This window comes from Ornithorhynchus anatinus, chromosome 4, assembly GCF_004115215.2.
Source record: "Ornithorhynchus anatinus isolate Pmale09 chromosome 4, mOrnAna1.pri.v4, whole genome shotgun sequence".
NCBI lineage: Eukaryota > Metazoa > Chordata > Mammalia > Monotremata > Ornithorhynchidae > Ornithorhynchus > Ornithorhynchus anatinus.
Window position 1 is genome coordinate 497,654 of NC_041731.1, and position 12,960 is coordinate 510,613.

At 49.5% G+C, this 12,960-nt stretch overlaps 1 protein-coding gene across 12 annotated transcripts in view; it reads left to right on the forward strand.

Annotated features, from left to right (window-relative positions):
* PTK2 (protein tyrosine kinase 2) overlaps window positions 1–12,960 on the forward strand; it is a 143,234-nt gene that overhangs the window by 118,712 nt on the left and 11,562 nt on the right. For all 12 annotated transcript variants that reach the window (XM_029064154.1, XM_029064144.1, XM_029064145.1 and 9 more), the window contains 4 exons: window positions 5,569–5,680; window positions 8,792–8,878; window positions 10,382–10,519; window positions 11,733–11,867. In XM_029064154.1, the coding sequence (XP_028919987.1) occupies window positions 5,569–5,680; window positions 8,792–8,878; window positions 10,382–10,519; window positions 11,733–11,867 (472 nt within the window). The remainder of the gene's footprint in view (window positions 1–5,568; window positions 5,681–8,791; window positions 8,879–10,381; window positions 10,520–11,732; window positions 11,868–12,960) is intronic.

The following is a 12,960-nucleotide window of genomic DNA, read 5'->3' on the forward strand; positions in this document are numbered from 1 at the left end:
CAGAAAATGCCTTCTGGCTCCAGACGTTTTGGGTTTGCTCATGAGAGAAATAACGAATCGTGGTCCTTGGATGAAAAAGGCGTAGCCCACTGTGTAGAAAGTATGATTTCGCTGTCACTGTTTGACTTGCATTCTTATTCCATTTTTGTCAGTCGACAGAGAATGAGGACATCTTTTCTTACCTCGTTGCACAAGACGTCTAGGCCCCATTGCAATCTCAGTAGTAACTCCTTCCTCCCTCACTTTCCTATTGTTGATCTACCTGGCAACTGTTCTCTTGCAAGTAACCCTATCCGTTTACATACAACATACATACAAATCGTATCTCCTCAGGGAAGCCTTCCCTGACTAATCTCTCATCTCCCGAGCCCATTCTCCCTCCTGTCTGTGTCGTCCATGCACCTGTGTCCTTACCCCTTAAGTGCTTTGCTACTCGCCCGGCCCTCCATCCCCAGGGCACTTTTGTACGTATCTTGATAGTCTGTTGCTTCCCCTACCTGTAATTTATTGTAACATCGGTCCCTCTCACTAGATTGACTAAGCTCATTGCGGGCCGGGAACGGGTCTACCGACTCACACTGTACTCTCCCAAGTGCTTGGTTCTTGCCCTGCCTACAGGAAACACTCAATAAATGCCATTGGTTGACTGAGTTGACTGACTGAAGTAAGATTGCCGTGAATCACTTCCACGAACCCCAGCTCCGTCCCGGTCTACGGTATCATAAGTAACAAAAGGAAGTGGGGAAAATCCAAAAGAATCCAATTGGACAGCTTAGTGTCTTTCATTCCTCTTCAAAGTCTATGGAGGTTGGAAGAGTCTGAATCAATTGATCAGTGGCGTTTTCGAGGGGCTTTCTGTGTTATGTATTAAGTGTTTAGGAGAATCCAGGTGAATAAGAGACACAGTCCTTGCCTTTGAGGAGCTTGCAGTTTAAAATCTGTTTCTTAATTGCCCATTTAGCCACTCAATCTGGTCAGTTCACATTTCTTATTCGATTCTTACATTGATCCTGCAGAAATGAAATCCTAGTCAGTGTGTGGAACTTGGAGTCCTCCCTTTCATGCAGGATAAGGCTTTGTCCTGATAAGCCGGGAAGTCAAGTGAGATGGTGGCATGATGTTGCTTGTTCGGTATAAAGTGGTTTTTTAGCGAGCTTCCAAAATTCCCTTCCAAGGGGGTGTCAGAGTTGGTTTTTCTTAGTCATCGAACAGTGTTTTCTTCTCTCCTCTGATGCTCTCCCAATGAGAGATGTCACTCCCTACATTAACTCTACCATTTCTTTCCTCTTATATATAACTGTTATTTTCAACAACCAATCAAGGGTATTCAAACTTTTTTTTCCACATCACCTTATGCAAATCCTCCATTTTGATGGTACCCTCTCCCTTGCTATCTCCTGCACGGACTAGGAGAGGTAAAGGAATAAACCTGAGCTTTGGGTTTAATAAGTGTTCATAAAATCACATTCAAGCCGTTTCCCTGTAAACTGCTGTATTTAACTGATGACGATTCCCCTAGGAAAAAACGGAATGTAGTTTGACAGTCCGTAATTTGTTTCCTGTCCTCTGAGATCTTGGCTATCCGTGCGTGTCTCAAATACACGCCGCCAAGTTCTCTGTCTCTGCAAACTCTCAGAACCATACCTTGCCGTTGTTGCCCTTCCCACACCCAGTCCAGGGGAGGCCGATGGAAGCCCGTTCCCCAGACGGTGGAACAAGGGCTGTAAGGGGTGGGAGGTGGAGGGCGCAGGTGGGACTGCGGCCAAAGTCCACACAGGTGGCCTGCAGTGCATAGGGAACGTCAGGTGGTGAATTTTTTAATGGGCCGTGTCTAGTCCCACCAGGATGTGGCGTGCCGTCTCTCCTCCCGCCAAACATCCCCGCTCTTTTCTTGATCAGTTTCGGGTCATGAAGAGATGTTGGGCATTTAGAGAGATCCTGTTTCAAGACTGGTATTCCCACAGCCGGGCAACAAGAAGTTATTCGTGTGTTGGCTCTTGTTTTCAAGTACTTTTGCCGCCGGTCTTCTGGGCCCCTGCCAGGTTCACTTGAGAAGCTGTGCTCCGCTGAGCTCATTTTGTGCCCTGAAGCTCATTCTAACTGTTTTCCTTTATTTTTAGATGGCAAAAGTCCACTTTCTTTGACAGAGTACTTAGTACAGTGCTCTGCACATAGTAAGGGTTCAGTAAATACCATTGATTGATAGCGACAGAAAATAGGGCAAGAATTTAGTATTCTCCTTTGACTGGGCCAGGAACAGTCTCCTCTGCTGCATCTCTCCCAAGACCCACAGCTATTGGACTGGAATTGGAGTTGGTGGAAGTGCAGGCACCCCACCCTCCCTGGCCTCTGACCACTCAGAAATGGCTACAGCGACCACTCTGAGCCCCAGAGCCTCGATGGGACCAGTCTCCTTTTTGGGCTGTGGGAGTCCAATTGGCCACCTGGTCTCGCTCCCGCCAGGCTCCCCAGACCCACTGCATCCCTGCCCATCCCTGGCCCCTGGCAGACACGATCCTTAGCCAAAGCTCCTGTCAGGCTGAGGGCTCCCTGTGATATCAGCCTGTAGGCGCTTCACGAGATCCAGTCCCCTTAAAATGGAGCAGCTGGCCACCTCCCTGGTAATTGACATGATTTTGTTTGGACAGATCTGGGTCCGGCACCATGCCCTTGGAAACAGTGAGCTCTCAATCCGCCCTCTCTAACAACACCCATTCCCCATCCAAACAGCGTACGGCGAAAATGTCTGTCGTTGCCTCAGCAACCAAAATTCGCTTAGGCGCCTCAGAATTGGCTGGACCCGACTTTGGCTCCCGGGTCCCGGGAATGTCCCCGGGCGTGTCCCCGGGACCGTGTGCAGTCCAAGAGAATAAATGGTCTGTTTCACTGCAACCAGATGCAAACAAAAATCCCTGAAAAGATCTCTTTTGTGCTGTTAATTGATTGAGTCATTCCTCTTCTTCTGGCACTGGAGAGGTAAATATAGCACAGTAAATGGAGCTCATCTCTACTTATATTCTGTGTTTTATCCCAGATATATGTTTTGAAGAAAACTGCTCGATAACCAACCCGAGAGAACTGTTGAGTAGTTCAGCTTGTCTGCAATTGAAAATGCTCCTCCTTATAAAATTTTTTCCAGTTAAGAAATGTAAGAATAACCGTGCCTGCATCCATCGATTAATCAGTCAGTGGTATTTACTGAGTGTTTATTATGTGCAGAGCAGTCTACTGAGCACTTGGGAGAGTACAATACAACAGAATTAGTGGGCACATTCCGTGCCCAAAACGAGTCTGCAGTCTAGAGTCCAGTCGCAAGACCCTTACCCTTGCTTAAGTGCAGTTTGGTTGTTGGCATCTCACATTCTGCAGCAAGCGTTTTGGAATAGAAATGTTTGCTGTATTTTTGGTTCTTAAAAATGTTGGTCGGTTGGGAAAATCTGCTCGGATCTGACCTCCGGATCCCCCGTGTGCTTTCTAGCTCACTGCTCTCAGTCCCACTGCAGCTGCAAAGAGGAAAGGTCAGAAATGTCTCCATGAGTTTTCTTACTCCATCTAAGGATCGGTCTTCCCATTGTAAAAACAAAGGCATTTTTGTGAGTTATTTATACTCTGCTTTGAGTAGAATGCAGTTTCTCAGAAGCATTTTAATGTGTTTTTTTTGGCAGTGGGGGCCTGGGGCAGTGAGGGAGAAGCAGAGTGGCTGGTTCCTTCGTACCCAGTTTTTTGGAGCCTGGGAAGGCGGGGGAGGGGTGGAAAAGGGGCTGTCCTTCACCAGACCCCTGAAAAACTCTTGCCTTCAGTCCCTGAGAGAAGTCTGCTTGGAAAGGGTGACCCTCCACTGCATGTTGAGCCTGATTTTCAGAGTCTGTGATCCCAAGTCCTGCTTCTTTTCGCATTCACCAGCCTTGGGGTTGAGCCCGCAGCCGACCCCCCTTCTTTCAAGTATTCCGGGGGTGTGGCCCGGCGACCCAACTCTTGCTCTGACGCCCTGGTGACGGGCACATCCTGATATCACTGGTACTGGGCCTGGGGCTGCTTTCTCAACACTCTGGGTTCTGTCTCAGCTCTCTGGCGCTTTTACTTATTCATTTTTTTCAAACTTCGCGATGTGTTTTCATCAAGGGAAATGAGGTCTTTTGGATTCAAATTTTCTTTCCATTTAGGGGCTCAATTGTAGTTTCTGGTTCTTTCAGAATTTGCTTTTGTCTGTTGGTTTTTTTTTTTAATTTTATGAAGTTCTTTTAAAGTACGCACCCTCCCTTCCTCCATCGCTCCCCCTGCTCCCCTCCCCGGTGAGCTGGCTGTCTCTGAAGCATTAGTTTAGGGTGCCAGGAGCATGTTTAGTGGGCTTGGATTGCACAGGAGGTTGCCTGTTTGGAGTTGAGAAAGAAAGGCACCGAGGCTAGCCTGCAGGCAGACGGGCAGGCAGGAATGTATTTCTGAAACAGGCCAGCAAATTCCCAGATTGGAAGGAGTGCTGGTGCCGCTGATCTCACTGTTTGCATGAGTAATTCCTGGTAGTTGTTGAGTCCACCAAACCAGGAAGGAGGTTCTGAACCCGGAACGAGCTTCGTTGGTCGGGACCCCGCCATAGGCGGGTACCGACCAGTGTGTGAGAAGTTGTCCGTGTGACCGTGGCCGGTGGGACAGTGTGCGGACCGATCCCGTGGACAGGGACCCCTCCTGTGCCCTCGGGCCGTGGGAGTCCCCCCGGCTCTGTGATTCTGGCCGCGTGCCAAGCGTCGGGCCTGGTGGCCGACATCCAAGGTTGACGATCAGCAGAGCCGAGCCAGAGGGAGCGGCCGGGAAGCGGCGTCTCGCTGAATCCCCGCCTCCTTCCCCCAGTAGTCTCCAGGACAATGCCGATTGGGGTAAGTAACAGCAAAATTCCCCGTTAGCTTTTCCTAAGACAAAAATCTGGCCGGAGCAGCTCTGAAGCTGGAAGCGGCTGGAAATTCTGTATCCCATTTCTTTTGGGAGAAAGAAACTGTGATTGAAAGGTGCTGACAGTCACTGTAAGCTGAAATGGAGCCTGAGGGCTGGGGGAGCTTGGAGTGGGTTGGGTAACTGTCCAGTTGGGCTGAACATTTGTCGTGCCTCCATTTAATGGTCTGATGTGGGAATCTTGCTGGCTGGGTAAGGGAGGCGAGAGAGAGAGAGAGAGCATATGCATGTGGGGGCTTGACTGACTGACTGACTGATTGATTCTTGGGATTTCTTGGTACCATTATTCCATGCCACAGGCTTAACGTAAACATCAAGGTGCAAAGCTTTTCAACACACTGCTTGGCTTCTGGCTTGTTTCTGCACTTCCCGACGCCTGTGCTCCAAATGAAACTGCCTATTCTGAAATGGAAAACTTCAGTGATTTCAGGATTTGTTTGAAATGTTTCCATGTCTTTGTTGTGAGTGAAGAATCCAATTCTTATTTGCGCCGTCTTCTTGTTGCAAACTGCCCCGCATCTGAGAGCTCGGGGAATTGGCTTTCAGAAACGTTTCAGGGTGGAGTTTCTTGTCCATTAGCCCTGGGGGTCTGTGCTCCTTACCGGCAATGTTGTCTCTCTTTAGTACCATCCTGGAGGAAGAAAAGCTGCAGCAGGAAGAGCGGATGAGGATGGAATCGCGGAGACAAGTCACCGTGTCCTGGGATTCGGGAGGCTCCGATGAAGCTCCGCCCAAGGTAGCCAAGAGTGGTCTTCTGCCCTGCCCTACCCTGGTCTGCTCTGCCTTTCGCTGCCTCCACCTCTTAGCACTATGAGTTCCTCATGTACAAAGATGGCCTTGGGTTCCCAGATCCTGTCCTACCCGGTGGTCGGCTTTAGTCTCTGAAGATGAGTGAATGAATGGTGGTGCTGCTGCCTAGTAGGTCCTAGGGGATTTCCCCGTCTCCTCCTCCTCCCCTTCCCAGCCTACTCTCCTCAGGTGACCTTGAGCACAATTTGAGTTCCCGAGCTCTAGAGAAATGAGCCCAGGCGGCACCTGAACATTTCTCTTGGGCTCCCTTCTGCTCCCCCCTTGAGTCTCATCCCCACGGCAGAGCAACCGGTTGAAGACCTTTCTAGTGGAAATGAAGGCTGTCAGGAGCCCACTGTCTAGGAAAGTTCCAGCACCAAACTGGAAAATGCACTCCTTGCATTTTTTATGGTATTCGTTAAGCGCTTACTACGTACTGGGCACTCTACTAAGTGCTGGGATAGATACAAACTAATGAGGTTGGGCACAGTCCAGGCCCCACATGGGGCTCACAATCTTAATCCCCATTTTACAGATGAGGTAAACAAGGCAAGGAGAAGTGAAATGACTTACCCAGAATCACACAGCCAAGTGGTGCAACCGGGATTAATAGTTAGGCCCTTCTTAATCCCAGGCTCATGCCGTATCCACTGGGGCACGCTGCTTCCCATTTGGCTGTGCTGACCAAATCCCCTTTCCATGGCCAACCTGGTCTCTAGTCTGTGAATGCCGTATTCATGGTTTTCTGCCTCTGGATAGGTATGTGGCCGGGGGTTCAGGGAGGGGGAGGATGGGTGGGGGAGCACGAGGCTCCATTGGCTTCAATCTCATTGGTAAAGTCTGTATGAAGTCTGAGACATTCTTGAGTTTCATGTTTGCGGTCGCTGGGCAAGTGGTGTCTGTTATCTTGGCTTCTTGACCTTGTCAGTCAGTGGATGTGTGTTGCTGGAGAGGTTGGTCGTTCCTACTTGGCTTAGCCTCCTACAGCCCCTCTGCCTAGCAGCAATGAGCATCTTCCTTCCGGTTGTTCCTAGCGCTCCACTGCCTCATTGCAACCCCTGGGTGTAAGTTGAAAGTTTCAAGCAGCCAATTGGTCAATCGAGTGGTAGCGACTGAGGATTTGCTTGGTGCGGAGCACTGTATCAGGGGCTTGGAGAGTACAGTAGAGTCAGTAGATGTAATCAGGAGTCAGAAGTGATGTTGATGTGGAGAGGAAGGGGCAACCAACCATTGGAGTATTTTGAGGAGCAGGGAGACATGAGCGGAATGACGTCGGAGAATAATGATCTGGGCAGCGAGTCAAGGGTGGACTGGAGAGGGGAGAGACTAGAGGCAGGTAGGTCAGCGAGGAGGCTGATGCTGTGGTAGGCTTATTTGTAGGAGTAGTCTCAGTATGTATTAAGCACCTACTGGGCACAAAGCACTGGGAACAATTAAAGTGGGAGAGAATTCGACACGGTTCCTGGCCCTCCAGGAGCTCACGGTTGAAAGATACGGAGAGTGGGTGCAACAGATACCTAAGGAATGATGAAAATAGAAACAAAAAAGACAACGGAAGACAAATATTGCTGTTAGAATTGCGTAGCTAAGCAAGATAGATATAAAGTAATATTCAAAATGAGTTTCCAATGCATTCATTTATGGCCATAAAATGCTTTGAAGTCTGTCAATAAATTATTCTTTTACATACTGTCCTAAACCTCTTTGAATTTTGCAGTATTTAAAAATAATACAAAATGTATTTTAAATTTTGCCAGAACTTCAAAAATACCTCTAGCTTCTCGTTATTGAAAAGCACTATTTGCACTTTAAAAGCAATTAAGAGGGACATCTCTTTTCCATTTAAGAACACAATTAAAACCGCAGAACTTGCTTCTTCAGTCCGGAGGCGATCAGTAGATGTTTTGGAAATGGTAGATGATTCAGTCACACTTCCAATTCTGGCATTTTTTTTCCAGAAACCATATCCCTGCACATTACCTCTTTGTGCTTGCTACGTGTGAGTGTAGTTAGCGTGGATTGGAATGCTACTTTAAAGACCTAGTTTGGAAGTGTATTTGTTTGGCCCAGTTTGGTTTCATGTCACCCGGATGGCTATGCTGCCTTGCCAAAATTCCCCACGAGAGGTTCCTACTGATAAATGTTTTATGCGTGAGACCCTCAGACTTTTAAGGTTCATTGCACTGTGATAATCACTTGGGAAAGTACTTTAGAAGCTTGAGACATGTACCCTGCCCGGGGTTCTGGGTGAAGGAGGGATTCTAAAGGAGGTTGGCTGGATTGTAGCACAAAGGTGGAGAAACCAAGTGTGATTGGCTTGGGCTTGAGCTGGGCCAGTGCAGGGTATGGATGGTATGGAGTAGGTTGGCCTCGCTTCTTGGGGGAAGACAGGGCAGGTAGAGGGAGGCCAGCAGGGCCCAGATCTCCGGACAGGAAGACGGAAGCTAGTTTTGGAGGATAGGGTATGTGGGCAAGATGGCCGCATTAAGAGGATTTGATCAGAGATGGAGTGTGGGATCACAGAGATGACAGTGGTTTTGGGGAGGAAGAGGCCCGGGTTGCACCTGTGTCGGTATAGGTCAGGTGAGGGGTGGGCCCTTGGTAATGAGTTAAGTTTTCCAGGACCTTGAGAATCGAAGCGTCTTCCCTATGCTCAAAGAGATCTCTCCTGCTATAATATCACATAACTCACCGAGCACCAAATGAGCCCAACGTGGACGGTCCCTGGTTTCGACTTCTGAGTCACCATCTACTGTGAAGCAAGTTGTTCCCTGTATTAACTCCAGACTTTCCTGCTGTTCTTGAATCCCGCTGCCCTGCTGTGTCCTTGCCAGCCATGAGCACCTTCCTCCCCTCCAAGCGGCCTTGGCCTCCCGCATGTCATTTGTCGCCCCTCAGACTCGTGTCTCTTAGAGCTCGTTTGTCCCAGTGAGCAGACCGCTCCCCCCAGACCAGGTCACCCCTTGTGATCGTTCCACCACAGAGATGCTCCCAGGCCAGACTGGGGTCCAGAAGGCATTCGAGGGTAAATCATTTGTGTTTTCTTCTGTGTTCACAGCCCAGCAGACCTGGTTACCCCAGTCCAAGATCCAGTGAAGGGTTTTATCCTAGTCCCCAGCACATGGTCCAAGCCAATCATTACCAGGTAAGAGGAAACGCCCTCCTTTGATTTTCTGGAATTGAAGAGGAGACTTGTTTGCAAGGTGCTGGGTGGTTTTTCATTTGCACATTTGCATCGATTCTTTGCCCCCAGTCATCTTCCTCTGAAGCTTTCTAGTAGAGATGTCTTGTTTTAAAAGCCACTATCTACATAGTGTGTTGCTTTGCCCTCAGTTTCTAAGCCTCGTGTGTTTATGTAGTACCAGAGGGAGCAGGCTTCAAAGAGCCTCCGAGCCAGAAAACCACCGTGTGGGGTCCTTTCAGCCCCAGATAGACACTTTTCTGGTCAGGTCAAAGGCTGCTGGGGACTGGGATGGGTAAATCAGGCCAGCAGCTCACATAGCTGGGGGGGTAGTGGGTTGGGGGGGGGGAGAGGGGGCGTCATCGTCCACCGAGGTGGCACCTGCCGTGAATACGTTGTCGCTTAAAATCTTGGGGATGGACCTCTGTAGGCCTGCGATGAGTAGTTCTCTCTCTGGCTTTTTCCTTACCCAAAATGCCTTTCTCCGGGGTCTTCTTCCAGGAGTTCGAATATGTCGTAGAACATCTTTAGGACTTGGAAAATGCCTTTTTTGGGGAAAGCATCTAAAAGTTCCTCGGCAGGAACACCCCTGCCCTGTACAGGAAGGAAAGCAGCAGTTTTCCATTTTCATTTCATCAGATGATGCTTTGGTTTCCAGAGAGATCAAACCATTTTAACCAGTCTTTACTTGCATGGTGGGCCAAAGTTCGTTCATCATTCCCCCACTAGACTCCAGCCATGCCGTCACCATCATCATCATCATTAGGTTCATCCTCCTCCTCCTTCTAATTCTCTTCCTCCCTTTCCTTCTCCTCACCATCATCCATCCAGGGATTTAATTTCAGATCAACTCACTAGAATTGGCAAGGGGCAGAGCCGCTGCCCATTAATCTGACTTAAAAGCAAGTGCCTGGTCCTTTGCATTTGTACACAGAGCAGATGTATGTGGAGCACACCTCTGGCTCTGGTCACCTAAAAGCTGCTGCTCTTCCTCCTCTATGTGGGTCTTGCCCATCTATGTCAGAATTTGACTAGCAACTACATGACCCCATTTCCCAGACTGTGGGCTGGCCAGTCTGCTCTTTGTGCCGTGTGCTAATGGGCTAGAGCTGGGGGCTGGAGCCGGGGATCGAGGGGGAGGCAGGGGGGAGATGTTCGTTGGGCTGGGCAGCAGGGTAGGGGCCGGGCAAGGCCAACACCACTGCCAAGGGTGTTTGCACCAGGAATATGTGGTGTGTGTGAAATTAAGAGTGAAACGGTTTGGGAAGCTTAGGGCTGTAGTATGTTCATTCCCTTTTCCCTGAGGAGGCCCATGGAAACTTGCAATCCATCGGCCCACCTGCAGTCAATCATTGGTATTTACTGGGCATTTATTCTGTGTAAGAGCACACTCGCTAATGCTTGTCAGTAATACTAGTAGAGCTAGTAGACGTGATCCATACTCACAGGAAGCTTATTCTTGTCTAGGTCTCTGGTTACCCTGGGCCTCACGGGGTGCCCGCCTTGGCTGGCAGCATTTACCCAGGACCAACACCTCTGTTGGACCAAGCAGATTCGTGGAACCACCGGCCTCAGGAGATAGCAATGTGGCAACCGAACCTGGAGGTGAAGTTCTTCACTCGGTCCCCTGGATCCAACCCTTCGAGTCCCCGTGGGATGGGCACGGGTCCATTTAGATCCTGGTTTCTGACGTCACCCCGGGCATGAACAGGAAGGAGCGTCTCCAGCACAGACCCATACATTTTGAGAGTTTTCTGGAGGCTTGGTTATCACTTCAGGGGTTGTGTGAAATTTTTACAAACTGAAACGGGGTAGAAAGGATCTCAGGGCTGAGTCCACTCACTGGGAAAAGGCGGCCGTCGGAAGTGACGGGCTGTCGGTGTGGGATCCTAAGGGTGTCCTCAGAAACCGGAAACAGATTATGGCTTTTGGACTTGGAGCGATTGCTTCATTCCATTAGAAGTAGGAATCCCTCAGTCATTTGAGGCGATCTGAGTGGAATTTTTTGAGCACCTACCAAGTGCTAGGCACTGAATCAGTAAGCTCCTGAGAGACAAAGATAGCGGCAAGACATATTTTCTCTGCCTTCCGGGAGCTTTCGCGCTAATGGCGGGGAAAGATAATAATAATAATGTTGGTGTTTGTTAAGCGCTTACTATGTGCAGAGCACTGTTCTAAGCGCTGGGGTAGATACAGGGTAATCAGGTTGTCCCACGTGAAGCTCACAGTTAATCCCCATTTTACAGATGAGGTAACTGAGGCACAGAGAAGAGAAGTGACTTGCCCACAGTCACACAGCTGACAAGTGGCAGAGCCGGGATTCGAACCCATGGCCTCTGACTCCCAAGCCTGGGCTCTTCTCACTGAGCCACGCTGTAGACAGAGAGGATTTTTCACCTACTGGGAGCAAGTAGTAGAAATGTATCAGGATGAAATAGTAGAATAATTCAATGTACAAATAAATGAAGATGTACATATGTGCCTAGTGCTGAGGATGGAACTAAAATGCTAAAGAAGGTGGTTGTTGGGTTGAGGGAGCTAGGTCGTCATGAATTAATTAGGAAAGAGGTCCCACAGAAGGTGGGGTTTTTTGGGGCTTTGAAAGTGGAGAGAGCTGTGATGTGGCGGGTTTAGTGTAGAGAGAGTTCCAGGCCGGGGAAACAATATGAGCCCTCTAGGGCTTGGAGGCACTGGAGTCCAGAGCGAGATTCAGTTGGAAGGTTGGCTTGGGTGGCACGGACAATGAGCTGGGGAGAAGTGGGGGACAGCAAGCCAAGGTGCAAATCCACAGCGGTCTCTGGCTATCTTCTTCTCCCAGGAATCGGCGGCCATGGACATGCGGGGCCTAGGGTCCATGCTGCCCCCCACACAGCTGATGGAGGAGAGGTTGATCCGGCAGCAGCAAGAGATGGAGGAAGATCAACGCTGGCTTGAGAAGGAAGAGCGATCCTTGGTAATGCTGTCTTTAAGTCTCGGTGATCTGGCTGGCGGGGCCAAGCTTGGGCTGATTGCCCTCGGAGCCATCAATGTGGGGAATCGTGAGGCAGCCCCTCTACTTCTCTTGGGGCTAGCCATGCTCAGCCATGAGGAGGTTTGTTGCCATGTCCTGCCTGGCCATAGGGCAGCTTCCTCGCCCCCCTAGGACCCAACTTAGGAGGCTAGAGATCTGAACCCTGGTGCCACTGTCCTCGCCCCAGCCCCCTTCAGACTGGACTGGATATGGGGGATGCAGTCACCATGGTCCCAGGGTTCAGCTTGGTCCAGGTGTGAGGGTTTCTCTCTTATCCAGCTTGCCAGCCACTGTTTCCACATCAATCAGTCGTATTTAGGGAGAGCTTCCTGTGTGCAGAGCACTGTACTAAGCGCTTGGGAGAATACGATATCATAGAGTTGGTAGATGTGTTCCCTGCCCACAAGGAGCTTACAGTCTAGAGAAGGGGTTGGGGTCCACATCCACTGAGAGGTTGGGAATGAAGAAGAGAAAAGTGAACCATAGGTCTAGGTTCTGGGGTATGAGTGTACCAGTGTTTTTTGGCTATGTGGTGGGGTGGGGGGGGCGGTGGGGTGTGTGTGTGTGTGTGTGTGTGTGTGTGTGTGTGTGTAGACACATTCATGTTTTTGATTGTTACAGGGCTATGGATTTGGTTCTAAGTATCCAGTTATAATAACTCTCTCTCACAAACCAGCTGCCTCTGGCCTCAGTTGGTTTCAGAACCTGCTGTGATACAGGGCCGACCAGTTGATGTTTGCAAGTTGTAATAAGACCTTGAATCAATTTGCATAGTACTCTTTATTCTTTACCCCGAGCACTCTCATCTTTAAAGTATTTTATCTGTACTATCGCTCATTAAAAATGATGTGCCAAGCTTACTATGTGCCAAGCATTGTTCTAAGCACTGGGGTAGATACAAGGTAAACAGGTTGTCCCACATGGGGCTCACAGTTTTAATCCCCATTTTACAGATGAGGTAACTGAGGCACAGAGAAGTTAAGTGACATACCCAAAGTCACACAGCTGATAAGTGGCGGAGCCGGGATTAGAACCC